At 38.3% G+C, this 27023-nt stretch overlaps 1 protein-coding gene across 4 annotated transcripts; it reads left to right on the forward strand.

The window, feature by feature from the left end:
• The first annotated feature begins 2902 nt into the window (after window positions 1–2902).
• Window positions 2903–26554, forward strand: NUP42 (nucleoporin 42). Of its 4 annotated transcripts, none has more exons than XM_035698572.2 (7): window positions 2903–5165; window positions 7054–7282; window positions 9246–9340; window positions 14660–14736; window positions 15493–15579; window positions 18033–18117; window positions 25693–26554. In XM_035698572.2, the coding sequence occupies exons 3-7, from the start codon at window positions 9265–9267 to the stop codon at window positions 26265–26267; spliced, it is 900 nt and encodes a 299-aa protein (XP_035554465.1). In that variant the 5' UTR covers window positions 2903–5165; window positions 7054–7282; window positions 9246–9264; the 3' UTR covers window positions 26268–26554. The 4 variants fall into 4 exon arrangements, with proteins under 4 accessions (XP_035554465.1, XP_025320145.1, XP_025320143.1 ...); XM_025464358.3 differs by having other exon boundaries at window positions 2912–4862; XM_035698573.2 differs by lacking the exon at window positions 2903–5165 and adding an exon at window positions 5172–5439.
• The last annotated feature ends 469 nt before the right edge of the window (window positions 26555–27023 follow it).

Genomic DNA, 27023 nt, shown 5'->3' on the forward strand with positions numbered 1-27023 from the left:
GATTTATTCACTGGAGGGCAGGGTGGATGCAGAAGGAGAGACTCCTCAAGCAGACCCTCTGTCCAAGCAAGGAGCCAGAGGCAGGGCTCTATCCCCCAGTCCAAGATCCTGACCCAAACCAAAACCAAAGTCCGACACCCTAGCAAGTATTTTTTCTATTCCTTTCTTCCCCTCACAAAATTCCTGTCCTTTATATAAGAGCTCTACTTTCTTTTTAGTAAGCATGTGATATGTTAATGTTCATCCTTCGCAGTGACACTATTTGAAGACACAGCAGTTTTTAGTATATACTTTTAAAAATCACAAATTGAACATGAAACTTTAATGTCTTTTTTTTAAAAGATTTTATTTATTTGAAAGAGAGCACAAGAGAGGCGTCAGAGGGAGGAGGAGACTCGCTGCTGAGCAGGGAGCCTGATGTGGGACTGGATCCTGGAATTCCAGGATCACATGACCTGAGTCAAAGGCAGATGCTTAACGGACTGGGGCACCCAAACGCCCTGAAAATTCAGTGTCTTTAAAAAAAACTTGCTATAAAAAACAGTACCTAGGGCACCTGGGTGGCTCAGTTGTTGAGCGTCTGCCTTAGACTCAGGTCATGATCCTGGGGTCCTGGGACTGAGTCTCACATCAGGCTCCCAACAGGGAGCCTGCTTCTCCCTCTGCCTATGTCTCTGCCTCTCCCATGAATAAATAAATAAAATCTTTAAATAAATATAGAAAAATTTTAAAAAGTACTGAATTACAATTCTGACCTAGCTTTCAGAAACCTGACATTATAGTCTTTAAGGAAATTTTGAATCACAAAAATGAGCCATTTACTAAACAATTATTAGCCAAGCAGTCTATATTCCTTTTACCTTATATACTACTAACAGCAAAAATTGAAAATTTCCTGCATAGGCCAGGTTAAAGGAGTATTTAAAGGAAATGGGCTTTTTTGTTTTTTAAGAGAGGGAGAGAAATGGGGGAAGGGCAGAGGGAGGAGGGGAGAGAGAATCTTAAGCAGGTTCCATGCCTAGCTCAGAGTGTGATATGGGGCTCAATGCCCCGACCCTGAGATGATCTGAGCCAAAATCAAGAGTTGGGTACTTAACTAAGCCACCCAGGTGCCCCAGAAATTTTGCTTTTTAAGGGTGACCATTAACTAATACACCAACAATGTCATAAAATTCAATCCATTCGAATATGGCACCAAACTCAATCCCAATAATTTGATAGTATGAAAAGACATTTTCAGGTTGCATCATTCAACATGAGATTCTAACTGCATCACATAGAGATTTTCAGTCTACCTTTCTATGGTAGGTACCTGGTGGCTCTTAATTTCTGAGGCTTTTCAGCCTTCTCTAGGGATATCAGTGTGTACCTTTTAGGAATTTGACCTTACTTCGCTCTTTTAAGTCATTACTGTTCCTCCATGTGCAATTCAGTCCTCAGAAAATGTGGTTTGAGATTGTGGTTATCTCCTGGTATAATCAAAGATCTTGTTTCCTCTCGTACTTTGAGAGGGTTCTCAAGAGGAAAGGGAGGCAGAAATATACTTACTTTGCCATCTTAAAATTAGAAGTTTACTTCCTGTGACCCCACTCCTGATTTTCACCTACCCCTCCCCCAACTGATCACTACTGAACTCTGCATTCCTCAGCCCTAGATTCCCATTGTCTCCCATTGCCTCATGCAGCACTCCACCTAGATTATTTCAGTTAAGATCTGGTGTTGCCTACCCCTCCACTTCCACACAGCACCATGCTCACTCTCATTTAAACTTCAGCCACCACTGAAATTATTTTAGGTCTTTGATCCCAGCAGGGTCCTTCGATATATTGGTGTTTGCATAAGACAAGAAGTCAGTGGCCACAATTAAAAATTGGCTAATACAAGGGAACTGCTCAAAATAAGTATAAACAGTAGGAGCCAAAGGGCACCTGGGTGGCTCAGTGGTTGAGTGACTGCCTTCGGCTCAGGTCATGTTACTGGGGTCCTGGGGTCAAGTCCCACATTGGGCTCCCCACAGGGAGCTTCTCCATCTGCCTATGTCTCTGCCTCTCTCTCATGAATAAATAAATCTTTTTAAAAATCTTTAGAAAAAAACAGTAGGAGCCAAGTTTCTCACTATCCAAGGAGGAAGTTACAAATACAGGAGGAAAATAAAATCCTGCAATCTTGGGCTCGAACTGGCGGTTATCAGTGTAAACTCATAGTTTCTAATACATATAGATACAGAAATCTGTACAGATGTATATGTCTGTCTATAGTATATATTTCCTAGCAATGCCCATGAAAGGGTTTGGGAGCAAAGACCTCACAATGAGAAAACCTAAAGCTCAGATCTTGGCCTCTACGTATCATTGAAAGACCCAGCATTCCTTGGAGAAATGGCTGATTCCAGGACTGGACCAGGGAAAGGTGTAAGGTGAGCCTGGAGCATCTTCTGGGCCAAGGAGTAGAGAGTGCTCAAAGAATCATGGGATGCGTCTGAACACAAAGAAGCTTACAGGTCTCTCACTGGCAAAATTGAAGAGGATTTGAACTTCAAGATAATGACAGTAATAGATTATAACCCACGGAAATCAAGCCATACTGATAGGAATAAATTAGTGAACCAAAAAGCTTGAAGAGGAATGGCATTTTTATACTTTCAAAGTATCTCTTCACAAAGTCCTTATTAATAACAAAGACGAAGAGTCATTGCAGTAGCCCAGCAGACACCACCTTAACCAGGTTATCGAAGTGAACACCTCAGGTGATGGGACAACTTGAAACTGTGCACAACCTGAGAGGTGCAATGTGAAGACCATGGCATCATTTCTGAGGTAATCCTGCCAAAGATGTTTAATCTGAATCCAGTCACAAGAAAATATCAAATAAATCTGCATTGAAGAACTTCTACAAAATAGCTGTGATCTTTTTTTTTTTAAGATTTTATTTGTTTATTCATAGACACACACAGAGGCAGAGACACAGGGAGAGGGAGAAGCAGGCTCCATGCAGGGAGCCCGACGTGGGACTTGATCCCGGGTCTCCAGGATCACACCCCAGGCTGCAGGCGGTGCCAAACCGCTGCACCACCAGGGCTGCCCAGCTGTGATCTTTAATAGTGTTAATGTCTTGAGTGTCATGGAAAGACTGAGGAAATGTTCCAGAATGAAGGAGACTAAAGAAAGAAATATGAGTAAGGCTAAATAAAAGTATGAGTAAGGCAACAATAAGTCTAAACTGGATCCTTTTTTTAAAGACACTGGGACATTTGGCAAAGCAAGACAATCCAAGGATCAGATAGTAGTAATGTATCAATACAAACGTCCTGATTTTGGTGATTGTACTGTGGTTACGTAGGAAATAAAAGTATTTGGGTGATGGAGCATCATGTCTGCATTATAGTCTCTTATACTGCATTTGTAAATGTTCAGTAAGTTTCAAAGTAAGCGAATTTTTTTTTTTTAATTTCTTAAGTAAGTTCTACACCCAGCGTGGATCCTGAACTCACCACCCTGAGATCAAGAGTTGCATGCTCTACTGCCTGAGCCAGCCAGGTGCCCCACATGGCTGTTTTCGTTTTTTAATAAACTAGGTCAGGGCACCTTGGTTGGCTCAGTCAGAAGGGCATGCAACTGGATCTCAGGATGGGGAGTTCCAGCCCCACCTGGGGCTTAGAGATTACTTAAATAAGAACTTTACATTTTAGCAGTTATTCCCAGTGCTCCTGTGGATTCCAGTGTATCCAAAATCCGAAGATGTGAGCAAGAACAATGACCAATCATCCTAAACCAGCAGGAACAAACCTGTGATCCACCAAAGTCCTATTTGTTGCCTCTGGGAAACCACAGAGACCGCGAACCAGAAGAACCCGTAGGGTGTCTCACCGTACAAAGGAAAAAAAAAAAAAAAGACAACGAAGACTTGTGGGCATGAGCTTAGGTAAAATGATAAGCTCAAAGCAAAGCTGAGCTGTGGGTGAAGGCATCAACCTCGGATCTGGACTGAGAAGTGGAGGTAGGACCGTGTTTCCTCGGAAATTACCAATTCAAGAAAAATAAGGAATGCCCCCTTCAGGAACGCCGCCTGATCGGAAGCTCTGCACCTGGGCACAAGTCGAAGCTGCTTCCCGGTGTCCAAGTGACTTCGTTCCTCCGGCCGAGAGTGAGAATGTTTCATTCTCTTTGATACAATTTCAAACAGCAGCGCGCACCTGACCCTTAAAGAACTGGCTTTCTAAGAGCGTAAGAATTGCAGTGTTCATCCAAAGGTGGGGCTGTGAGGATACTTTTCAGTTGCAGTCTGCCCTTAAAGGAAACAGTTTTCCGTTTGCCCTCTAACCGGTGTTTCCTGTTTCCCGCCTGATGAGTGGCTGCGCAGATCTCTGCTTTCTCAACGGTGCAAACGAAATACACAACTCGGGTCTCTCAAGCCACAGCTATCCCTCCCCTCCAGGTCCCCGCTGAAGACCGCAGTTCCCTTAACTCGCTTCCCTATCACCTCGCACCCTCAAGCCGCCCTCGAAATCCGCAGCCACGCTAACTCTCGGAGCATTCAGCTTTCCCAAGCTCGACCCGAGGGCAGGGGCCGCCCCGCTCTTCTCAAACCCTATTGGGCAAAATCCACGCCTCTCATCCCGGGGCCGGGCAAGAGAGACGAAAGGGCGCGAGAAGATGACGTCACGGCAGCGGGGAGGGACCTTCGGTTGCTTCGGGCTCTCCGTCCGCTCAGGGTGCTGACAGAAGACCGTTCCGTGGGCGACGCCGTCGCAATGACCATTTGTCAGTTCTTCCTTCAAGGCCGGTGCCGCTTTGGAGACCGGTGCTGGAACGAACATCCCGGCGCCGGGGGTGCGGGCGGAGGACGGCAGCAACAGCCCTCAGGTGACGTTCTCCTCCATCCGCCGCCGCTAGCGGAGCGGGGGAAGGCCTGGCGCCAGGGCCGTCGGGCGGAGAACGGGCGTCCGGCGTGGGGCCCGCTCGGCGCAGCGCGGCGGCGGCGCAGCAGTCGAGTGACGCTGACGTGCCCGCGTCGTCCGGCCTTCGGCCCCGCCCCCCGGGCCCGGCGCAGGCTCTCCCCGGCGCCGCTACCCGCTGTGTGGGCGTCCCGCTGATTTCTGCCGTGGGGATGAAGACAGAGTCTTGGCCTTTGGTACTAATGCGAAACCATGAGTTTCTAAGTTGGAAGTACGTGTCGTAACTGCCTTGTCTGTGGGTGGTAAAGGTCCGGAGAACTGGTCTAGGTCGACCCAGACGCCGCCTCGCTTTACCTAAACCCCACCTTCTGGGTGCTTGTTGTTTTTTTCTTCACCCTTGACACTCTAAGTATAATTTTTACGAAACTTTTCCCGAGAGAGAGAGGCTCGCAGCTGGGGGCCAAAGTCTGGATTCTTGGCTTTGGGGAAGTCGCAGACTCCTTTGAACGTGTGATGTCAGCTACAAAGCTCTTGCTCTGGCGAATGTACGTGCTCGTAACATTGAAGGTAAAATCGGAAGAGTGTGTTGCCCCAGTTAAGAACTCTGGGCTGTGAGGGAAGGGGGTGTCGGAGGACCGTGTGGACCCACCTGCTGGGTCTGAGTCATCGTCAGAGGTTTTGGAGTATTTAAGCCAGTTGTGCATGATGCGGAAGGATTGTGCTCAAGGAGAGGAGGAACCAGAAATGAAACCAACACAAGGTTTTATTTGTTTGTTTGTTTGTTTATACAAAGTTTTAAAGGTCAGATGAACAGTCAGGTTTTTCTTTGTTTAGGATCGAAGCTTAAGTCCTTAAAGTTGTCACAAGATGCTGACCCCACTCTCTTCCCTTCCCTCTTTCAGGATTGTCCATCTGACCCATAATCTATGTTGCAGTGTGATTTCACCTCCGATGCCTCTTCTTGAAAGACAGTCGTTTTTGCATCACCCACACTTCACCTCGTGAAATATTCCAAAGCAAATTTTTTTTTTCTTTTTTTAGGATTTGGGGTCTGATCATTGTGCGTGTATTTCCTGGGAAGGGGCTGCTTAATACTTGGCACTCTATAGAGACTCACTCTAGACGTAGTAATTAGAAAATAAATATTGAATGGGATTGATGGATGAAGAAAGCATAGATAAAACTCATCAAGTAAACAGTATTTATCTCCCAGAAACGAATGTTCTATAATTAATCAGTGAAGGCCAAAAGCTATGAATTTCTTCAAAGGATTTGGAACTTAAGAAAAATAAAATACCATTGACCCTCACACGAGGGATCTGTTTTCTTGTTAGGTAGTTGTAGAGTTGGGAGATGAACTTTCATGAAGGAGTATATCTCCCATCATTCTAGTTCTTAATATAATCTAATGGAGTGTCTCCTAATTTAGTCAGAAACAAGGCAAATTATCTTGGCCCCAACTAGGGAGTGATGAGTAAATGAGGTAGTCTAAGTGATAAGATTTTTTTAAATAGAGAGGAGAGAGTCCTGTTGGCTCATTGTGATAATTATGAAATATTAGAATCTGCTCATAATAGAAGAACTGAGTGCATTTTATTCATGTGTAAATTACAATCTCTCTATGAAAGATAGGTGGGTAAGTGTTTTCCCTGAGAGAAGATTGAATCAACTAGATTTAAGCATCTATTCAAGGACAGAGGGTGGAATCTAATTTTTTATGTCCAGCAACTCTTTAATACATTGTCCATTTTTCAGCCTTTACTGCTATATAGGGCCTAGTGGGAAAGCAAAGAATGGTAAAGACAGCTTTTTATCCTGAAGGAGCTTATGACTTAGGTTACATCCTAAACCCACTATCAAGCAGTTGTTTACTTAATAAACTTATATCACTGAACTTAGTAATATATCATTATTTTTCGATGGGTTTACAGTCCTCTCAATCTTGTTAAACAAAAAATACCATTAGACCATTACTTGATTTGCTGGTTACAAGTAACTATATAAATCAAAAATGAAGAGTTTTGTGATTTAAAATGAGTGGAAGTATGGTGCTTGTTGAATCTTTGCATCATGTCTGCACATAATAAGACAATATAATGAAAATTTTTGAGACTTAAAAGAGAAGTTGCCAATAAAATTATTTTATCGTTTATTTTCAGGTAGTAACAGACGTGGATGGAATACCACCAGCCAAAGATATTCCAGCGTTATTCAGCCATCCAGCTTCTCCAAATCAACACCATGGGGGGGCAGCAGAGATCAAGAAAAGCCATCTTTTGGTTCCTTCGATTCTGGAGCTTCAACTAGCAGGAACAGGGGGTTTGGATTGTCCCAGAACCCATTTGCTTCACCCAGTTCTGATGGGCAGAAAGATGAAAAGAAACTTCTGTAAGTGAAAGTCTTTAGAAAAAATTACTACCCATGTGCTCTTTTTTCAAAAATACCTACAATATTTTCTTTAAGAAAAGTAATACATTATTAAAAAATCAGAATAAGCAAAGACAAGAAAAAGTACCCATGATCCTATCACTCAGAGAGAACCATTGTTTTGCATATGTCATAGTACACTTCATTTCACTTAAAAATAGGTCACCCTTCCAAACCAGCACATTGACTTCTCAGGGCTAATTATGCTTTTTCCATTTTTCTATTGATAACACTATCAATATTTTTTTAAACACTATCAACATTGATAACACTATCAACACTGTGCATATCTTTTAAGGTAGTTCTGCTTAAGTTTGTTGTAATAATTAGTTCTTTACAAAATATAGGTAATTTAAAGCAATTTGTACTCTTGGTGATCACTTATAATATCTGGTATTTTTCATCCTAAAACTTCAACTACTTTCTTGAAAAAAGTTTCATTTGATTTCCTTCATTACTGTGGCACAGATTCCTTATCTTTTTTTAGATTTTATTTTATTATTTATTCATGAGAGAGACAGAGACACAGGCAGAGGGAGAAGCAGGCTCCATGCAGGGAGCCCGAGGCGGGACTCACGCCCTGGGCCAAAGGCAGGCACCAAACCGCTGAGCCACCCAGGGATCCTCCCTCCTTATCATTTTTAATAATGGTAGAATGTATGACTGGTGCCAAAATAGTCCCTGGCTCTCTCTCTGTAACTGTTGCCTTGGCTCCTGGGACAGAACTTAAATGTAGTCTAGTCTTTTATTTCCCTTAATAAATTAGAATGAATGGTAAACATTTTGAGCCATGTACCATATACAGTTGATTTTTTTGTAAAGGTCAAAGAGCAAACAAAGCCCTCCTTCCTATATTCAATGTTCTAAAAATCCTGATTTTAATCCAGTACCTCTGTGGTAACTATCGTTTTATTAACTGTAGCATTCTGGATGGGGGAGGGGAACATTTAATTTAGAGTCAAATCTAACCACAGCTTTGCCAATAAATTAGCTCTATGGACATGGGTCTGTTTTCCCCTTTTCCAAAAGTGAGAATTGGACAAAATGATCTCTAAAGTCCTACACACTTTAAAAATTTTATGGTTCTCTATTTTATGGTGCTTTCTGTCTTTTTCCAGTTAAATTATCATTGATGTTTATGGTAATGAACAAAGAAAGATTGGAGTTAGTATTGTATATTTTATAATATTATAGTTCTTTAAAATATGTATAGTTTAATAGTTCTCACTGACTAAATGTTAATGGTTTAGTTTACTGGAAAACTGAAACTATGAACTCTTTTGATATTATAATATTTAAAATCATGAAATAGAGTTCTTATTCCATAAATTCTGCTTTAAAGAATACTCTTCAGAAAATACAGTGGAAAAATCTAGAGGCATCTTGGTGGCTCAGTCGGTTAAGCATCCAACCCTTGATTTTATCTCAGGTCATGAGCTCAGGGTCAGAGATTGAGCCCTGTGTCACGGAGGAGTCTGCTGCACCCTCTGCCCTCCCCCACCCTTGCATGTGTACTCTTTCTCTCTCTCTCTCTCTCTTCTCCCTCCCTCCCTCCCTCCCTCCTCTCTCTCTCTCTCTCTCTCTCTCTCTCTCTCTCTCTCTCTCTCTCGATAAAAATAAATAAAATCTTTTAATAAAAAGGGGTGGGGGAGGCACCTGGGTGGCTTCGCCCAGGGTACTGAGACCAAGCCCCACAGGCTACCTCCCTGCTCAGTGGGGAGTCAGCTCCTCCCTCTCCCACTGCCCCTCCTTTTTTGTGCTTTCTCTCTCACTCTTTCTCAGATAAACTTTTTAAAAAATAATTTTTAAAAAACTAAAATTACATACTTACTACAATTTAAAATTTTAGTCATTGAAGATTGTAAACGATACATTTTAACAAGCAGATAAAAAAGATCCTTTGCTCTTTTTTTTTTTCCCCCAGGGAAGGAATTATAAAAGATATGGAAATTTGGGAATCATCAGGGCAGTGGATGTTTTCTGTTTATTCACCAATGAAAAAGAAACCTAATATTTCAGGTAATTGAGAAATTTTGTGTTTTTAAAATACACTTAACAACTCTTATTTTCTAAAACCAAGATCGTGCCAAAAAAACTAACCACAAACTTAGCCACTGTTAGGAGAGTTTGGACATTGTTTAAAGTATCCCAGTATTCTGGCAGAACTTCATAATTCAGAAACAGAGATTAGAAGATACAATTCTTTTAAGATACCTGGTTCTCATGAAAAAATACTGAAATCAGTACCCACCACAATTCCCATTCGGTAAGCGCCCAAAGAATCTCTGCTTTCTGGGTTCCCTGTAGGTACAACTTCAGAACCTCTTAGCTACCTGGAGTGAATAGAAGATTCACATCCTACTTGCCATTAAGGCCTCGGCTACCTGATTCTGTTTTCCCTTTCTTTATATTTTCTTCCAAAGATAGTTATTTTTCATAAAGCATGTTGAGACCTATCCTAGAGATAATGTGTGAAGATAAAGAGATTTAGCTGGGCTACAGAGATAGCATTTCTTTAGAATGCTCTTTTCCCTTCCCGTTTTCTTTGGTCCTTAGTCCCTAAGCCCCTTCTGAACTGAAACCTAAAGTGCCACACATTTCTAATCCCACTTCAGGTGGTCCTGGGCCTCTGCCCTATTGAGTAAACAGCAGGTACCTAACAAATGAGAGCCCTTGCAGTCCCTCAGAACTTTGGGATCCCTGCTCTCTCTCAGCTCTACCTATTCATTCCCTGTGAGCAGTGATGTCACACCAGTCATTATTTATTCACTCAGTTCAAGAAAATACAGAATTTTTGTGTCAGGCCCTTTTCTAAGATCTAAGGATATAGTGACGAGCAAGACAGACAAGGTCCCTCCCTTACAAAACTTATGTTCTTCAGAGAGGGAGAGGGATCCCTGGGTGGCAGAGCGGTTTGGCGCCTGCCTTTGGCCCAGGGCGCGATCCTGGAGACCCAGGATCGAATCCCGCGTTGGGCTCCCGGTGCATGGAGCCTGCTTCTCCCTCTGCCTGTGTCTCTGCCTCTCTCTCTCTCTCTCTCTCTCTCTGTGACTATCATAAATAAATAAAAATTTAAAAAAAATTGAGAGAAGGAGAAAATAAATAATACAAATAAATAATTTTCAGTAACGTTTTCCTTTTTTTTTTTAAGATTTATTTATTTATTTGAGAGAGAGTCTGCATAAGCTGGAGGAGGGGCAGAGGAAGAGGATGAGGGGAACAGACTCCCTGCTGAGTGGGGACCCCAAAGTAGGGCTTGATCCCACAACCTGTGAGATCATGACCTAAGCTGAAACCAAGATTTGGATGCTTAACCAACTGAACTTCCCAGGCTCCTCTAAAAAATAATGTTTTTAGTATTTGAATGTTCCATATAATATTTGGGACATACTTCTACTAAAAAGTTATTTGTTGTATATCTGAAATTCAAATTTCACTGGGCAACCTGTATTATTATTTGCTCAACCTGGCAACCCTATCCTTGAGACCCTTTTAAAAACTATACAAATTCATATTTTCATAATAGTACTAAGACATTATAAATGTCACTCTGATGACATTTGCACTGTTTGTGCAAAGGCATTCATGAGTAAAACTTGTGTTTTAGCATGAATCAAGGCAGAGGCAACACACTGTACTAGCAGACTAGAATAGTCAATACAAAAATTTTTTTTAAGTTTTATTTAAATAATCTCTACAGCCAATATGGGGTTCAAACTCATAACCCCAAATCAAGAGTCACATGCTCTTCTGGATCACGCCAGCCAGGCACTCCAATAAAAAAAATTTTTAATGCATTTTCACTTAAAATTTTTGATGAAGAGGTAAAAATACTTGTTTTATTAATTTTGACTCTTGAGTGCATACCTTTTTAATCTTTGTGACAAAATGGGAAGGACACAGGATTGCCTGGGTGGCTCAGTGGTTGAGTGTCTGCCTTCAGCTCAGGACATGATCCTGGAGTCCCAGGATCAAGCCCCACATGGGGCTCCCTGCAGGGAGCCTGCTTCTCCCTTTGCCTATGTCTCTGTCTCTCTGTCTCTCATGAATAAATAAATAAAATCTTTTTTTTTTTGTTAAATAAATAAAATCTTTAAAAAAAAATGAGAAGTGCACATAAAGTGCTTCTGCCACAAACTCACATATGATGGTTATTTTTAGAGAAGACACTGAAGTTATATGGATTGTAAACTGAACTAGCCACTTTTTTCATATTTTTTTACTTGAAAGGTACTTGGCAACATTTTTTTTTTAAACTAATGAAGTGAGTCTATCACTTCAAAGAAAACAACTGACTATTGCCAGTGACAAAATTTGAACTTTCTAGTGAAAATTAGATAGAAAACTGTTTTCTGCCACTGTAAGCTTAATGACTTCTTAATATTTTTAAAGTCTCTTCTGATGAGATGGATAGTGATATTAACAAATATGAGTTTTTTATGTTGTAAGATGGCACATGTCAGCTTTTAGAAGTTCTAGGTGACTCAATGGACCAGTATTTTCCAAATGACCAGTGTATGATATTGTAAAATTATGCATGGTTGAAAATCCATTCTAAGTGCAAGATAAACCACTGGATTTAATATAATAGTGCAGAAAGTTAATTAGTATGGTTCAAGTTTGCATTCTAGCTAATTTTTAAGGAATTACAACCTGTCAAGTTTTGGGGTAGTGTCAGAGAAGAATATCGACAATTATCTGAAAAAGCTATTAAAGTCTTCTATTTCTAGCTACTTATCTATGTTAGAACAGATTGTCTTCATATATTTTAACCAGGCAATATATTGCAACAGATTGAATGTAGAAGCAGATTTAATCCAGCAATCTTCTCTTAAAGTCAAGTGTTAAAAAATTTACAGTCCCTCAGTCAGCAAAAAGCCAGTGACCCACTGAAAGTTCAGAAGAGGGTCAAGATTTTTAGCAATAAAATATTTTTAAATAAAGGTATGTTTAAAAATACTACGAACATAAGACATTGCTATTCATCTTACTAAATGTTTATTTTTTGCTTTAAAAATAGGCTATTTATGTTGATATGTAATTGGTTTCTTTTTTAAGATATATTTATTTATTAGAGAGAGTACATGCAGGGGGAAGGGCAGAGGGAGAGGGAGAGAGAGAATTTCAAGTAGACTACAAGCTGAGCACGGAGCCCGACATCGAGCTCGATCCCACAACCCTGAGCTCACAAGCTAGGCTGAAACCAAGAGTTGGATGTTCAACTGACTATACCACCAAGGCACCCCTGGTTTCTTATTTTTATGTGAATTAATACATATGGTCTATATTTCTTCTTTTTCATTTTAAATATGGCAAATATTGATGTATATAACCTATGTAAACAAAAGTTCTTTGGGACTGTTTAATGATTTTTAAGAATATAGATGGGTCTTGGGCCAAAAAAAGTTGGAGAACTACTGTCCTTAGATACCAATTTCCTATGCATCTAAAATGATACTGCTTTTGTACCACCCTTGAGAGAATTGAGAACATAGTCACATAATTTTCCATGTCCTGTGATTTCAGATGAGGAACAACTGGAAGAAGGAGAAAGTAACTAGAGGGATATTATTCCTTTAGTTAGAGTGGTTTTCCATTCTTAGGAAGCTATTAAAGTTGAGTCCTAAGTGAAAAGAAGGTGTCACTTTTGGGAATATTTGGGTAAAACATTCCTGGCAATAGGAATAGCTAATGCATAGGCCCTTGTAGGAATAAGGTTGGCAAGTTTGAGGATTAGTGAGGCCTGAAACCCTGGAGGAGAGTGAACAAGGGAAAGAGTCCTAGACGTAAAGCCATGGAGTTAGCCAGGAGCCAGGTCATGTTGGACCTAATTGTACTGAGCAGCCATGTGGAGCTGTAAGCAGGAGAAGGATATGATCTGATTAGAAAAAACTCACTCAGGCTGTTGTATGAAAAGAAACGGTCTGTAGGGAGTGGTAGGGCCTAAGAAGCAAAATAGAGACAAGGAGATGAGTTAGGAGACAAATGCTGGTGACTGACAGGGTTATAGTTACTAGCAGAGGAGACAGAATTGGTCAAATCCGTGTTCTGTTTTAGAGTTAGAACCGGCAGGATGCTGACTAATTAGATGTGAGGAAAGAGAAATGTTGGAGGATTCCTAGGTTTTTTGGCCTGAACGGTTAATCAAGATGGTATAAAGACAAAGTGTTGAGGAATCCAAAGTTCTAATTTGAAAGTTTAGTCTTTTTCTTTACACCCCACTGGGGTGTAGATGTCCATAGAGTTAATGATATCTGGGTTACAAGTAATTCTCTGTAGAAAATATCCTGAACATTGTTTTTCCTTTCTTAAAAAGTTTTTCTAATTATAAATTTACAGCTGTTACTATAGAAAACTTGAAAAACACAGAAATATGTAAATAAAACAAAGATCACCTGATCACAGAGGAAACAATAACATTTTAGAGTTATTTCTTTCAAAAATAAGTATAATCATATTTTCTGTATATATATATAAAATACATATAATTAGGATCATAATCTAGTTTTGTATTATACTTTGTTGTTTTCAGTTTGTCTCTACTACTAAAAATGCTAGAATGAACATTTTCATACATTAAACTCTTTGTTTATACGTCTATATTTCTGGAGGTTAAATCTAGAAATTTTATTAAGGACAGAAAGTATGAACATATTTTAGGCATCTGACGCTTAATGACAATTTTCCTCCAGAAAAGTACCTTTTTGATTCCTTAACGACAGTTTAGGAGAGTATCCATTTTACCACACCCTTCATAACGATAAATACCATCCATTTTTAATTTTTGCCATTAAGTAAAGCATTTTATCTCCATTTTTAGTTGATTTTTAAATTCACCTTTTTTATTTGATTTATTTGCTGTCTCTTTGAATTTTTTTGAGTTGGATGTTTATTATCTTTGCCCATATTAACTTATTTTTCTTATTGATTGTAAGTACTATTTATACATTGACATTAGCTCTTCTCCTGTCATATATGTTGCAGTTACAGTTTTCTCAGTTTACCATTTGTCTTTTAATTTTGGTTATTACAGTTTCTGGCATACAGAATATTTATTAAACAAGAAGCTTGAATGTATATGTAGTCAACTCTTTTTCTTTGTCATTCCTTCCACTCCATTTATCTTTAGAAAATTTCCCCCTTTGAAGATCAAATATCCAACCATATTTTATTCTAATTTTATACTTTATTAAACATTAGAATATAGGCTTTGAAATTTTTCTTTATGATAATGAAAATTTTCTTATGATCAACATCATATTTTGTCTAGCACTTCTAGCTTTACTATTAAAAGTATTGACATTTATTTTAAAGATTCCAATTGATTCCTCACTTCAGGTTTTACAGACATTTCACCAGAGGAGTTGAGGCTTGAATACCATAACTTCTTAACCAGCAATAACTTACAGAGTTATGTAAGTTTGTTTCCTATTCATCTACCTTGATACCAGATTAGCTGTTAATTACTGTCTTCTCTGTTTGTAGTGGCTTGCTTGTATGTTGGCAGAGTGGATGAGGTCTATAATTTTTCTCAAGACAAGGCTATTTTTATTTTCTAAATTAATTTCTTTGAAATTGGTTGGTTATCTAAAATGGTAATAGTATATTTTGACTATACAAGTAGGAATGTCATATTTTTATTACAAATTATCCAGCAATCAGTCCTAGAAGTCAGACTCTTTCATTTCATCATTTGATATTTATGGAACATCTCTTAGGTGCCGACAGACACCATGATGAATTCTAGAAAAACAAAGTGAAATAGGACACAATCTGTTTGTACAGATTAACATTCTCACATATCAGATGTCAAAAAATAAAAAAGTTGGGCTTGAATAAGTTTGGTGCTTAAAGGAAATAACATCAACTGTATTTTTGTGTTTTCTACAGTCATGATCAAGCATTTCAACTAGTATACATGTTTGCCTCCCATCCAGATAAAACTCTCTGTGCTTTCACATACTTGAGGTTCTGAACCAGGTGACACAAGGAGTTGGAGAACAGGGAGGGAACTACAGCTGGAACATCTTGGACAAATTATGTATAAGTTATGGGCCATAAAAATGTTTCATCAGCTTTTTGTGATTTGAGCAAATAAAGACATAAAGTTGGAGAAACAAACTTCTAAACACTCAATATTGACTCGTTATTTTTCTGTCTTCTCTCTTCAGCTGAATTCCCTCCAACAGTTAGTAAATCAATGGAGAAACAGAATAAATGAACTGAAAAGTCTGAATACATCAGCTAATATAGCTTTGGTGAGTATTGAAGAATTTTCTGTGGGAAGTATCTTATCTATTGCTTTTTTTTGCAGAGAATTTCACTTTGGATTTGGAAAGCAAGGCTAAAATTCTCTGTCAAGAATTATGATACACACATTCTCAAGACTATCATCATTTAAAGTCACAGCCCTAGAATTGCTTTCTCTCTGTTCCTTAGTCAGAAAAGCTCAGATAACTTTGCTTTCCTAAAATGATTCTTAGGGTAAAGTTTTTTACTTTGGTGGTCTAGTTTTGAAAATATCACATAAATTCAAGAATACCAGATTATCAACATTTACAAAGAAATTGCTATGAAAAATGATCTGAATATAAGTTTAGACTAATGTATACTTTTATGACTGGAAAACACTCACCATATGTTCCCTGACTTATACAGAAATACTTTTAGTAGATATATACCTACCTGTTTCCAAAGATATTATCTCTGACTGTATTATCTCTGTCAATAAAATTATGATGTTTCTATTCCCATAAAAATTTCTTAAGAACCTTATTTTGAAATAAGATAAATTTACAGTTTCCCAGGCGATTTATGTTTCTACTTTCTGAAAAGGCTATGAGAGTTGTAGCTGCCTAACTTAGTAAATGACTGGGTGACCGTTCCAGCATTCCACGCCTTAAGTATGTACTTTCTAGACAGACTCTTGGGAAAGCTAATTTCTTCACCATTTAGTTGTTATAATGCCATTTAAATTTAGTAGGACTTCTTGGAAGTATTCTCTCCCCATGTGAGAGGTGGCCCACCATCCCTACTGCTAATGTAGAAGGGGTAACTGAGTCCAAAGAACTGCAGAACTTCCCTTGGGGTTAGAAGTTCTTTGCTCTTTGCCAGCTTTCTAGGGGACCCTCCATAGGTGAGGATCTTATCTTAGTCCACCTACAGTGAGTTTAGCATATATCAATAGTTCATTCTTTGTTCTTTTAATTCAGTGTTTGTGTATAATATGTTTATCTATATACCCATCAATGAATATTACACTGAAGGAGAGAAAACTAAAGAAAAACCTCATCAGGGTGCCTGGGTAGCTCAGTCAGTTAAGCATCCGACTCTTGATTTCGGCCTAAGTCCTGATCTCAGGAGCCCTGAGTTTGAGAAGCAACTCTACCCTCAATGCAGAGTTGGCTTCAAATTCTCTCTTTCTCCCTCCTGCTTAGTCTCTTTCTCTCTCTCCAATAAATAAATTTTTAAAATCTTTAGGAAAAAAAAGAAAATAATCCTCATCTATAGTGACAGAAAAGGATGAGTGGTTCCCTATGCCCAGGGATTTGGAGAGTTTTGACTGAAAAAGAACACAAGGGAGTTTTTAGGGGGTGATAGAAGTATTTTAAATCTTGATTGTGGCGGTGGCTATAAGTTTGTCAAAACTCATCAAAATTTATATGTATATGTTTTAAATAATATATATATATAAATTTTACATGGATGCATTTTATTGCATATAAACTATGCCTCAATGAAATTGATTTTTGAAAAATGCTTTTAAGGTTTCCAAATGAGAGAAATCATATTTGTTTTGAGTTGATTAGGAAAAGATTCTTGGAGATAAGGAGTAAAGGAAAAGTTCCTTGAAAGGGAGATTAGGATTTCAGTATGCAGAGATGAAAAACATTTCTAGAGTAGAAAATAGCAAAAACAGAAAGTATTCTCAGGAAATAGGAAATGTTTAATTTTAATAGTAAGCTTTTAATAATGTAATTGTGAATCAGCTTCAGTTCAAGTATTAGACTAAGCAGAGTGGGTAGTCTCTAAAGGCCCTTTACCTGAATTCTAGATTTCTTGGTAATCAACCTATAGACATTGAAATGTATTACAGTGGGCAGCCTGAGTGGCTCAGCGGTCTAGTGCCACCTTCAGCCCAGAGCATGATCCTGGAGACCCAGGATCAAGTCCCGTGTCAGGTTCCCTGCATGGAGTCTGCTTCTCCCTCTGCCTGTGTCTCTGCCTCTCTATCTCTCTCTGTGTGTATCTCATGAATAAATAAATAAAATCTTGAATGAATGAATGAAAGAAAGAAAGAAAGAAAGAAAAGAAAAGAGAGAGAGAGAGAGAAAGAAAAAAAAAAGAAGAGAGAGAGAGAAAGAAAAGAAGTTACAAAAATATTTTTTCTGATTTTAATATATACTCATTGAAGAAATTTAGAAAATATTTTAGAAGCATAAATAAAATCACCCATAATTCATCAGCCAGTTGCTCTTACTTCATTGAGATTTGTCCATTTTTTTCTATGCATATTCATATTGTGAGCACTTTTCTATGTTAAACATATTTTTAAGTGTTCATTTTTATTTTTTTTCATTTTTAAAATTGAATTTGGCTGTAAAGTGTATAGAAAAGGTAACTGAAAAAAAAAAAAAAGAAAAAGAAAAGGTAACTGAGAACTACTCATCAATTACTTTATTATTTGCCCACTTTTTTTTTTTTTTGATAGCTCTCAGATCTAAAGGATGGAATAAATCAAGCAGCACCTGCATTTGGATTCAGCAGTACACAAGCAGTAACATTTGGATCACCAGGTAAATGATAAAGTAATGCAAGATTCATTAATTTTAGAAACATAGGATTTTTAAGTTTTAGATCATAAACATAAAGTATGAAGGTTGAGTGGCATTTTATTTTATAATTTTATTTATTTTTAAAATTTAAATTCATTTAATTAACATACAGTGTTTTATTAGTTTCAGAAGTAGAGTTCAGTGATTCATAAGTCTTTGTATAACATCCAGTACTCATAACATCACATGCCCTCCTTAGTTACCCCATCCTTGCTTCCCCTCTAGCAGCGTTCAGTTTGTTTCCTATGATTAAGAGTCTCTTATGATTTGTCTCCCTCTCTGATTTTGTCTTGTTTTATTTTTCCCTCTCTCCTCCTATGATCCTCTGTTTGGTTTCTTAAATCCCACATATGAGTGAGATCATGTAATTGTCTTTCTCTGATTGACTAATTTCACCTTCTAGTTCCATCCATGTTGTTGCAAATGGCAAGATTTCAGTATTCCATTGTGTGTATATATATACCACATCTTCTATCTATTTATCTATTCGTGGATGTCTGGGCTCTCTCCATAGTTTGGCTATTGTGGACATTGCTGCTATAAACATTGGGGTGCAGGTGCCCCTTCAGATCACTGCATTTATATCTTTGGGGTAAATACCTAGTAGCACAATTGCTGGGTTATAGAGTAGCTCTGTTTTCAATTTTTTGAGGAACTTCCATACTGTTTTCCAGAGTGGCTGTACCAGTTTGCATTCCCCACCAACATTGTAAGAGGGTTCCTCTTCTCTGCATCCTGGCCAACATCTGTCATTTTCTGACTTGTTCATTTTAGCCATTCTGACTGGTGTGAGGTGGTATCTCATTGTGGTTTTGATTTGTATTTCTCTGATGCTGAGTGATGTTTAGCATTTTTCATGTGTCTGTTGGCCATTTGTGTGTCTTTTTTGGAGAAATGTCTTTTCATGTCTTCTGCCCATTTCTTGATTGGATTATTTGTTCTTTGGGTGCTAAATTTGGAAAGCTCTTTATAGATCTTGGATACTAACCCTTTATCTGATAAGATGTATGCAAATATCTTCTCTCATTCTCTCAGTTGTGTTTTGGTTTTGTCAACTATTTATTTCCTTTGCTGTGCAAACTTTTTTAACCTTTTTTTTTTTTTTTAATTTTACTTATTTATTCATGAAAGATACAGAGAGAGGGGCAGAGACATAGGCAGAGGGAGAAGCAGGCTACCCGGACCCACAGGGAGCCTGTTATGGGATTCGACCCCAGGCCCCTAGGATCACCACCTGAGCCAAAGTCAAATGCTCAACCACTGAGCCACCCAGGTGCCCTGCAAAACTTTTTTTTATCTTAGTGAAGTCCCAATAGTTCATTTCTGCCTTTGATTCTCTTGCCTTTGGAGACTTGTCTAGCAAGAAGTTGTTGTGGCCGAGGTCAAAGAGGTTGGATTTTGATGGATTCCTAGGACTTTGATGAATTCCTATATCACATTTAATCTTTAATCCCTTTTTATTTTATTTTTGTGTATGACTTATGAAAGTGGTCCAGTTTTTTTCTTCTCCATGTGGCTGTCCAAGTTTCCCAACACCATTTGTTGAAGAGACTGTCTTTTTTTCCATTGGAAATTCCTTTCTGCTTTGTCAAAGATTAGTTGACCATAGATTTGAGTGTCCATTTCTTAGTTTTCTCTCTTCTATTCCATTGATCTATGTATCTGTTTCTGTGTGCCAGTACCGTACTGTCTTGATGATTACAGTGTTGTAATAGAGCTTGAAGTCCAGGATATGATGTCACCAGCTTTGGTTTTCTTTTCCAACATTCCTTCAGGGTCTTTTCTAGTTCCATACACATTTTAGGATTATTTGTTCTAGCTCTGTGAAGAAAAGTTATGGTATTTTAATAGGGATTGCATTGAAGGTATAGATTGCTCTAGGAAGCATAAACATTATAACAATATTTGTTCTTCCAATCCGTGAGTATGGAACATTTTTCCATTTCTTTGTGTCTTCCTCAATTTCTTTCATGATTGTCCTACAGTTTTCTGAGTACAGATCTTTTGCCTCCTTGGTTAGTTCTTTTCCTAGGTATCTCATGGGTTTTGGTGCAATTATAAATGGAATCAGCTCCTTGATTTCTCTTTCTTCTGTCTCATTGTTAGTGTGTAGAGATGCAACTTATTTCTGTGCATTGATTTTATATCCTGCCACTTTGCTGAATTCCTGTATGAGTTCTAGCAATTTTAGGGTGGATCTTTTGGGCTTTCCACATAGACTTTCAAGTCATTTGTGAAGAGTGAGAATTTGACTACTTCTTTGCCTATTCAGATGCCTTTTATTTCTTTTTGTTGTCTGATTGCTGAGGCTAGGATTTCTGTTACAATGTTGAACAACAGGGTCATAGTGGACATCCCTGCCATGTTCCTAACCTTAGGGGAAAAGTTCTCAGTTTTTCCCCATCAAGAATGATATTTGCTGTGGGCTTTTCATATATGGGTTTTATGATATTGAAGTATGTTCCCTCTATCCCTACAGTGTATGATAAATCCCACTTGGTCGTGGTGAATAATCCCTTTAATGTACTGTTGGATCCTATTGGCTTGTATCTTGGTGAGAATTTTTGTATCCATGTTCATCAGGAATATTGGTCTGTAATTCACCTTTTTGGTGGAGTGTTTGTCTGGTTTTGGTATCAAGGTAATGCTGGCCTTATAGAAAGAGTTTGGAAGTTTTCCTTCCATTTCTATTTTTTGAAACAGCTTCAGAAGAATAAGTATTAATTCTTCTTTAAATGTTTGTTTAAATTCCCCTGGGAAGCCATCTGGAACTAGACTCTTGTTGGGAGATTTTTTATTACTGCTTCAATTTCCTTGCTGGTTATGGCTCTGTTCAGGTTTTCTATTTCGTCTTGTTTCGGTTTTGGTAGTTTATGTGTTTCTAGTAATATATTCATTTCTTCCAGATTGCCAGATTTTTGGCATATAGTTGCTCATATAATATGTTCTTATAATTGTATTTCTTTGATGTTGGTTGTGATCTCTCCTCTTTCGCTCATGATTTTATCTATTTGGCTCTTCTCTCTCACTTTTTCTTTCTCTCTCTCTCTCTCTCTCTCTTTTTTTTTTTTTTTTTTTTGATAAATCTGGCCAGAGGCTTATCGATCTTACTCTTTCAAAGAACTAGATTCCAGTTTCATTGATCTGTTCTACTGTTCTTTTGGTTTCTGTTTCATTGATTTCTGCTTCAGGATTTATTAATTCTCTTCTTTAGGCTTTATTTGCTGTTCTTTTTCCAGCTCACTTAGGTGTAAGATTAGGTTGTATATTTGAGACCTTTCTTGTTTCTTGAGAAGGCTTGTATTGCCATGTACTTCCCTTTTAGGACCACCTTTTCTGCATCCCAAAGGCTTTGAGCAGTTGTGTTTTCATTTTCATTTGTTTCCATGAATTTTGTTAATTCTTCTTTAATTTCCTGGTTGACTCATTCATTCTTTAGTAGAATGCTCTTTAACTTCCATGTATTTGAGTTCTTTCCAAATTTCCTCTTTGATTGATTTCCAGTTTTAAAGTATTGTGGTCTGAAAATATGTAGGGAATGATCTCAGTCTTTTGGTATCAGTTGAGACCTAATTTGTGACCCATGATGTGATCTGTTCTGGAGAATGTTCCATGTGCACTTGAGAAGAATGTGTATTCTGTTGCTTTAGGATAAAATGCTCTGAATATATCTGCAAAGTCCATCTGGTCCAGTGTGTCATTCAAAGCCCTTGTTTCTGTGTTGATCTTCTGCTTAGGTGATCTGTCCATTTCTGTAAGTGGGGCGTTAAAGTCCTCTACTATTATTACATTATTGTCAATGTGTTTCTTTAATTTTGTTATTAATTGGTTTATATGTAAATGGGTACTCCCCTGTTACAGTCATAAATATTTACAATTTTTAAATCATCTTGTTGGATAGACCCTTAATTATGGGATAGTGTCCTTCCTCATCTCTTATTACAGTCTTCAGTTTATATTCTAATTTGTCTGAAATAAGGATTGCTTCCTCAGTTTTCTTTTGATTTCCATTAGAATAATAAATGGTTTTCCACCCCCTCACTCTCAATCTCAAGGTGTCATTAGGTCTAAAATGAGCCTCTTACAGAAAGCATATGGATGGGTCTTGCTTTTTAACCAGTCTGATACCCTGTGTCTTCTAATTGGGGCATTTAGCCCATTTACATTCAGAGTAACTATTGAAAAATATGAATTTAATGTCATTATGTTACCTATAAAGTCACTGCTTCTATATATTGTCTCTTTACCTTTCTGGTCTTTGTTATTTTGGGGCTCTCTCTTTGCTTAAAAGATCCCCTTTAATATTTTTTGCAGGACTAGTTTAGGAATCACATATTATTTTATTTCTGTTTGTTCTGGAAGCTCTTTATCTCTCCTCCTATTCTGAATGACAGCCTTGCTGGATAAAATATTCTCAGCTGCATACTTTTCCCATTTAGCACCCTGAATATATCATGCCAGTCCTTTCTGGCCTGCCAGGTAGATAGGTCTGTGGATAGGTCTGCTGCCAGTCTAATGTTTCTACCTTTATAGGTTAAGGACTTTTTGTCCCCAGTTGTTTTCAGGATTTGCTCTTTGTCTTTGAAATTTGCAGGTTTCACTATTAAATTTCAAGGTAATTGACCCATTTTTATTGATTTTTAAGGGAGGGTTCTCTGTGCCTCCTGAATTTGAATGCCTGTTTCCTTCCTGCAGATTAGGGAAGTTCTCAGCTATAATTTGCTCCAGTTTACCTTCTGACCTTCCCTCTCTCTTTCTTCTTCTGGGATCCCAATTATTTTAATACTGTTTTGCTTTATAATATCACTTATCCCTCATATTCTCCCCTCATGATCCGGTAGTTGTCTCTTTTTCTCAGCTTCTTTATTCTCCATCACTTTGTTTTCAATATCAGTAATTCTCTCCTCTGCCTCATTTATCATAGCAATTAGAGTCTCCATTTTTTAACACATCTCATTTTTTTTTTATTTCAACTGGGTAAAATTTTAGTTCTTTTATTTCTCCAGAAAGGGATTCTCTAGTGTCATCTGTGCCTTTTTCAAGCCCAGCTAGTATCTTTATAATCATTATTCTGAACTCTAGTTCTGATGTCTTACTTATTATATCCATACCGATTAAGTTCCTGGCAGTCAGTACTGCCTCTTGTCTCTTTTTTGAGGTTTTTCTGTCTTGTCATTCTGTCCATAGAGTAGATGAATAAGAGAACAAAATGCTAAAATAGCAACGACCCCAGAGAAGTATACACAAATCAGAAGAGACCTGAAACCGAAAAGAAAATTTTAAAAAAAGAGAAAATATATAATCAAACAACTGAACATAATAGAGTAATACAATATATCGAGTGTATTTTAGTCTCTTTGTTAGAAAACTAGATCCCAAAATTGTAAAGAAAGAAAAACATATATGTAAAAAAATTAAATACAATGAAAGAAGACGTTGTAACTGTAAAAATGAAAATTAAAAAAGACTTTAAGAGTTGATGGAATAAGAAATTGGAAAAGGAAAAAGAAAAAAATTAGACTGAAAAATCATGAGAAAATACCATGAATTCTATATACTGTTTTCCCCTAGAGCTGGAGTTTCTCAGTTCTGTGTGATCCGTAAACTTGGTCTTAGCCAGATATTCTTGGTGAAATTCTGGGTTAGGGGCCTGTTGCATTGATTCTCAGATTTCTTTGCCCTGGGCAGAACTGCACAGCCCTTGCCTGGGGGCCAGCCTACGTAATCTGCTCCAGATTGTTCTATGGGGCTTTTGTTCCATGAAGTCTGTCCACACTGCTTTAGAAGATGACAATGAAAATGACAGCCTCCCAATCTCTAATCTTGACCGGAAAGCTCAGGGCCCCACTCCTCAGTATACCCTCAGGAAAAAGCAATCAATCAGTCACTCCCATCTCCCTGGTCTCTGTCACACTCTGTGCTCACCCAGCCTGTGACTGAGCATTTTTTGCTCAGGCACACAACTGTTTTGAGTCTCCAAACCCTGTTGACTCCTGCAGTGCACATACCCACTGCACCTCCCTGTGAGGAGGAAGGAAAGTCTCACTACAGGTCTGCCCCTTGCTAGGCTCTTGCTGCAAGAGCAGTCACTTGAACATGCCATGGTTGGTTCTTAGTTTATGGCAACACTGAGCAGAAAGCCCACTCCTGAGCTCGCTGTTTGCAGCCAGCTTCCCTACTCCAGTGCTTGGGAACTCTGCCCCACTCAGGCACCCCTGTGCCTGTATCTTCCTGTGACCCTGGGGATCCTGACCACACTACCCCAACTTAGGATTCTGTCCCACTTCACCACCTGAGTGCCTTTCAGACGGGGACATCCTTCACCATGGCGGACTTCTAAAAGTTCCGATTTTGCGATCCCCAGCTATATTGCAAAATTGATAAAGCTGGCTTTCTGGTGGCTGGCTTACAGAGGCTCCCTCCTCCCGCAGTTTATCTTCCGATATAGTGCCTTGGATTTACTTCTCCGCACCTCCTACCTTGCAGAAAGTGGTTGCTTTTTTTATTTGTAGAATTGCAACAGTTCTTTTCTCCAGTTGAGTTCACAGGTGTTCAGATGATTTGATAGCTATCTCGCTGAATTCCTGAGACCAGACAAAACTAGGTCTCCTACTCCTCTGCCATCTTCCTCCCTCTCCTTAAGTGGCATTTTAAATCATCCTTGCAGATTCTACTACCTTCCATAATGTAGCTTCAAAGAATTTGGCTCATCAGTCATCTGTGAAATAGGGGTCAGACGGCATGATTTTTGAAAGACCCCATGGCTCAGGCTTTCAAAGTATATTTTGAAAATGGTTTTTCAAAAGTTTATAGCTACATGGCTACTATGTAGCAGCACCACTGAGGACCTCCTTTTCACTGAGTATAACAGCATAGTTTTGTCTCAAGTGACAATATGTCACTTTTTTTTCTTTTTAGTTTAAAAGAAAAATTGTTTAAGATACAGGGGTAAAAATAGTGGTTCTCAGAGACCAATAAAAAGGCAAATTAGGACTGAGGAGTTTGTACTGTCATAAAAAGTATGAAAATAAAAGTGGCAACTCAGGAAGTATTTTAGCCGAAAACTAAAGATGTCAGTTATTAGAGTAGGATTTCATCAGATTCATCTTAGTTGAAAGCTAGAAGGGCCTCGAGAATCACTCTATTTGTGTATACAGGAGGAAACTGACATGAAGTGACTACATTTGCTTAAAAGAATATAACTAAGGAAAGAGTCAACTTCTTTGATAATTGACATAGCTGATTTATATGGGGTTGAGGCAGAAAGTGAAAGTCCACCTCCTAATCCCAGAGGTTTCTGAAAGCTATCTCCATCCAGTGAGGATAATCAAATGAGATCAGTATGCAGAAAGAACAACAGGTTTAGTAGATTTGTCCTAGCTTCTTATTTTCACTTTTCCTTCCATTCAGTAAGCTTCTCACATTTAAACATGGCAGAAATAAGAAAAAACTGAGGGGTGGTTAATATGGCTACATTTTCTGACTATTGTAGCTTATTTTTTTCCTTTTCCTTTTTTTTTTTTTTTTTTTTTGTAGGTTTTCCAGGAAATAGCAGCAGTACTAGTGCTCAGAATTTTAGTTTTAAACCAAGCTCTGGGTTTTCCTCTGCCTCTTCTGGAAGTCCTTCTTTATTTGGGAATACTCCAGCATTTGGAGCTGCATCCTCTGCCAGTTCTGCCATCACTACTTCTGTTCCAACGTTTGGATTTGGGAAATCTTCAGTCACATCTGCTGCTTCGTTTTCTTTTAAAAGTCCTGCAGCATCTGGTTTTGGGTCACCTGGATTTTCAGGATTTCCAGCTTCCATGGCAACAGGCTCTGTTGGAGCTCCAGGGGCCCCAGCCTTTGGAAGTGGCAGTTCTGTGGCTAATTTTGGTAATCTAGGCTCACATTCTCACACTGCTTTTTCCAAGTCATCCAACGACACCTTTGGAAATAGTAGCATATCCACCTCTCTCCCAACCTCAAATGGCAGCACCATAACAGATAATGTATTATTCACACCGAAGGATCAACTAACAACAGAAGAACTAGATCAATTTCAATCCAAGAAATTTACTCTGGGAAAAATTCCTTTAAAGCCACCACCTATGGAACTTCTAAATATTTGAAAGGACGATTCTAAATACAGAAAAGAACAGCTCTTAAAATTGTCTTGAGTGGTTTGTATAAAATTGCTTTGAGTGGTTCAAATATATACGTATATATGTATACGTACATATACTTACACGGGATATAAACTTTCAATAATAACTTTAGGGGATTTGAAATTCAATTATTTTTTTCTAAGTAAAGTATATGAAATACTCAGCAAGAAGTTTTTTTTTTTTACTTTAATTATGAATGGAACTGAAAAAAACTGTCATTGTGCACTGAATAAAGTGCTATTTTCATTCTATCTCACTTTACTGTCTTTTAAAGGTTTGCCTCTATTTTTTTTTTTTAAGGAATCATTTCGGGTTGTTTGGGTGGCTCAGTCAGTTAATCATCTGCCTTAGGCTCAGATCATGATCCCAGGACCTACATTGAGCTCCTTACTCAGCAGAGAGCCTGCTTTTCCCTCTCCATCTGCCTGCTGTTCCCCCTGTTTGTGTTCTCTCTTTCTGGAAATAAATAAATAAAAATCTTTAACAAAAAAAAAAAAAAAATCATTTCTAAAGCCATTAAGGGGAGAAATGCTTAAGTATTTATTTAGCTTAACAAATCAGTAGCATGACTGTCCTTCACGTTAAATAAAACTCTCTTAGAGAGATAACAGTTTTTAAAGGGTAAGAACTTCTATTTTTCAGACCTAGAAGGCATTTTCCCCTCACAATTTTGTTCCCCTTCAATTTTGACTCTCATGGGCCACCATTTGAGTTTTGTTC

The sequence above is a fragment of the Canis lupus genome, chromosome 14, assembly GCF_003254725.2.
Source record: "Canis lupus dingo isolate Sandy chromosome 14, ASM325472v2, whole genome shotgun sequence".
NCBI classification, from domain to species: domain Eukaryota; kingdom Metazoa; phylum Chordata; class Mammalia; order Carnivora; family Canidae; genus Canis; species Canis lupus.

What these genes read in the sequence shown, in the direction of transcription:
- NUP42 (XM_025464358.3), top strand. Translation starts at nt 4,751, where the DNA reads ATGACCATTTGTCAGTTCTTCCTTCAAGGCCGGTGCCGCTTTGGAGAC. An exon ending in AAAGATGAAAAGAAACTTCT is followed by an intron (nt 7,283 to 9,245) that starts GTAAGTGAAAGT and finishes TTTTTCCCCCAG; the next exon opens with GGAAGGAATTATAAAAGATA. An exon ending in CATCAGCTAATATAGCTTTG is followed by an intron (nt 15,580 to 18,032) that starts GTGAGTATTGAA and finishes TTTTTTTGATAG; the next exon opens with CTCTCAGATCTAAAGGATGG.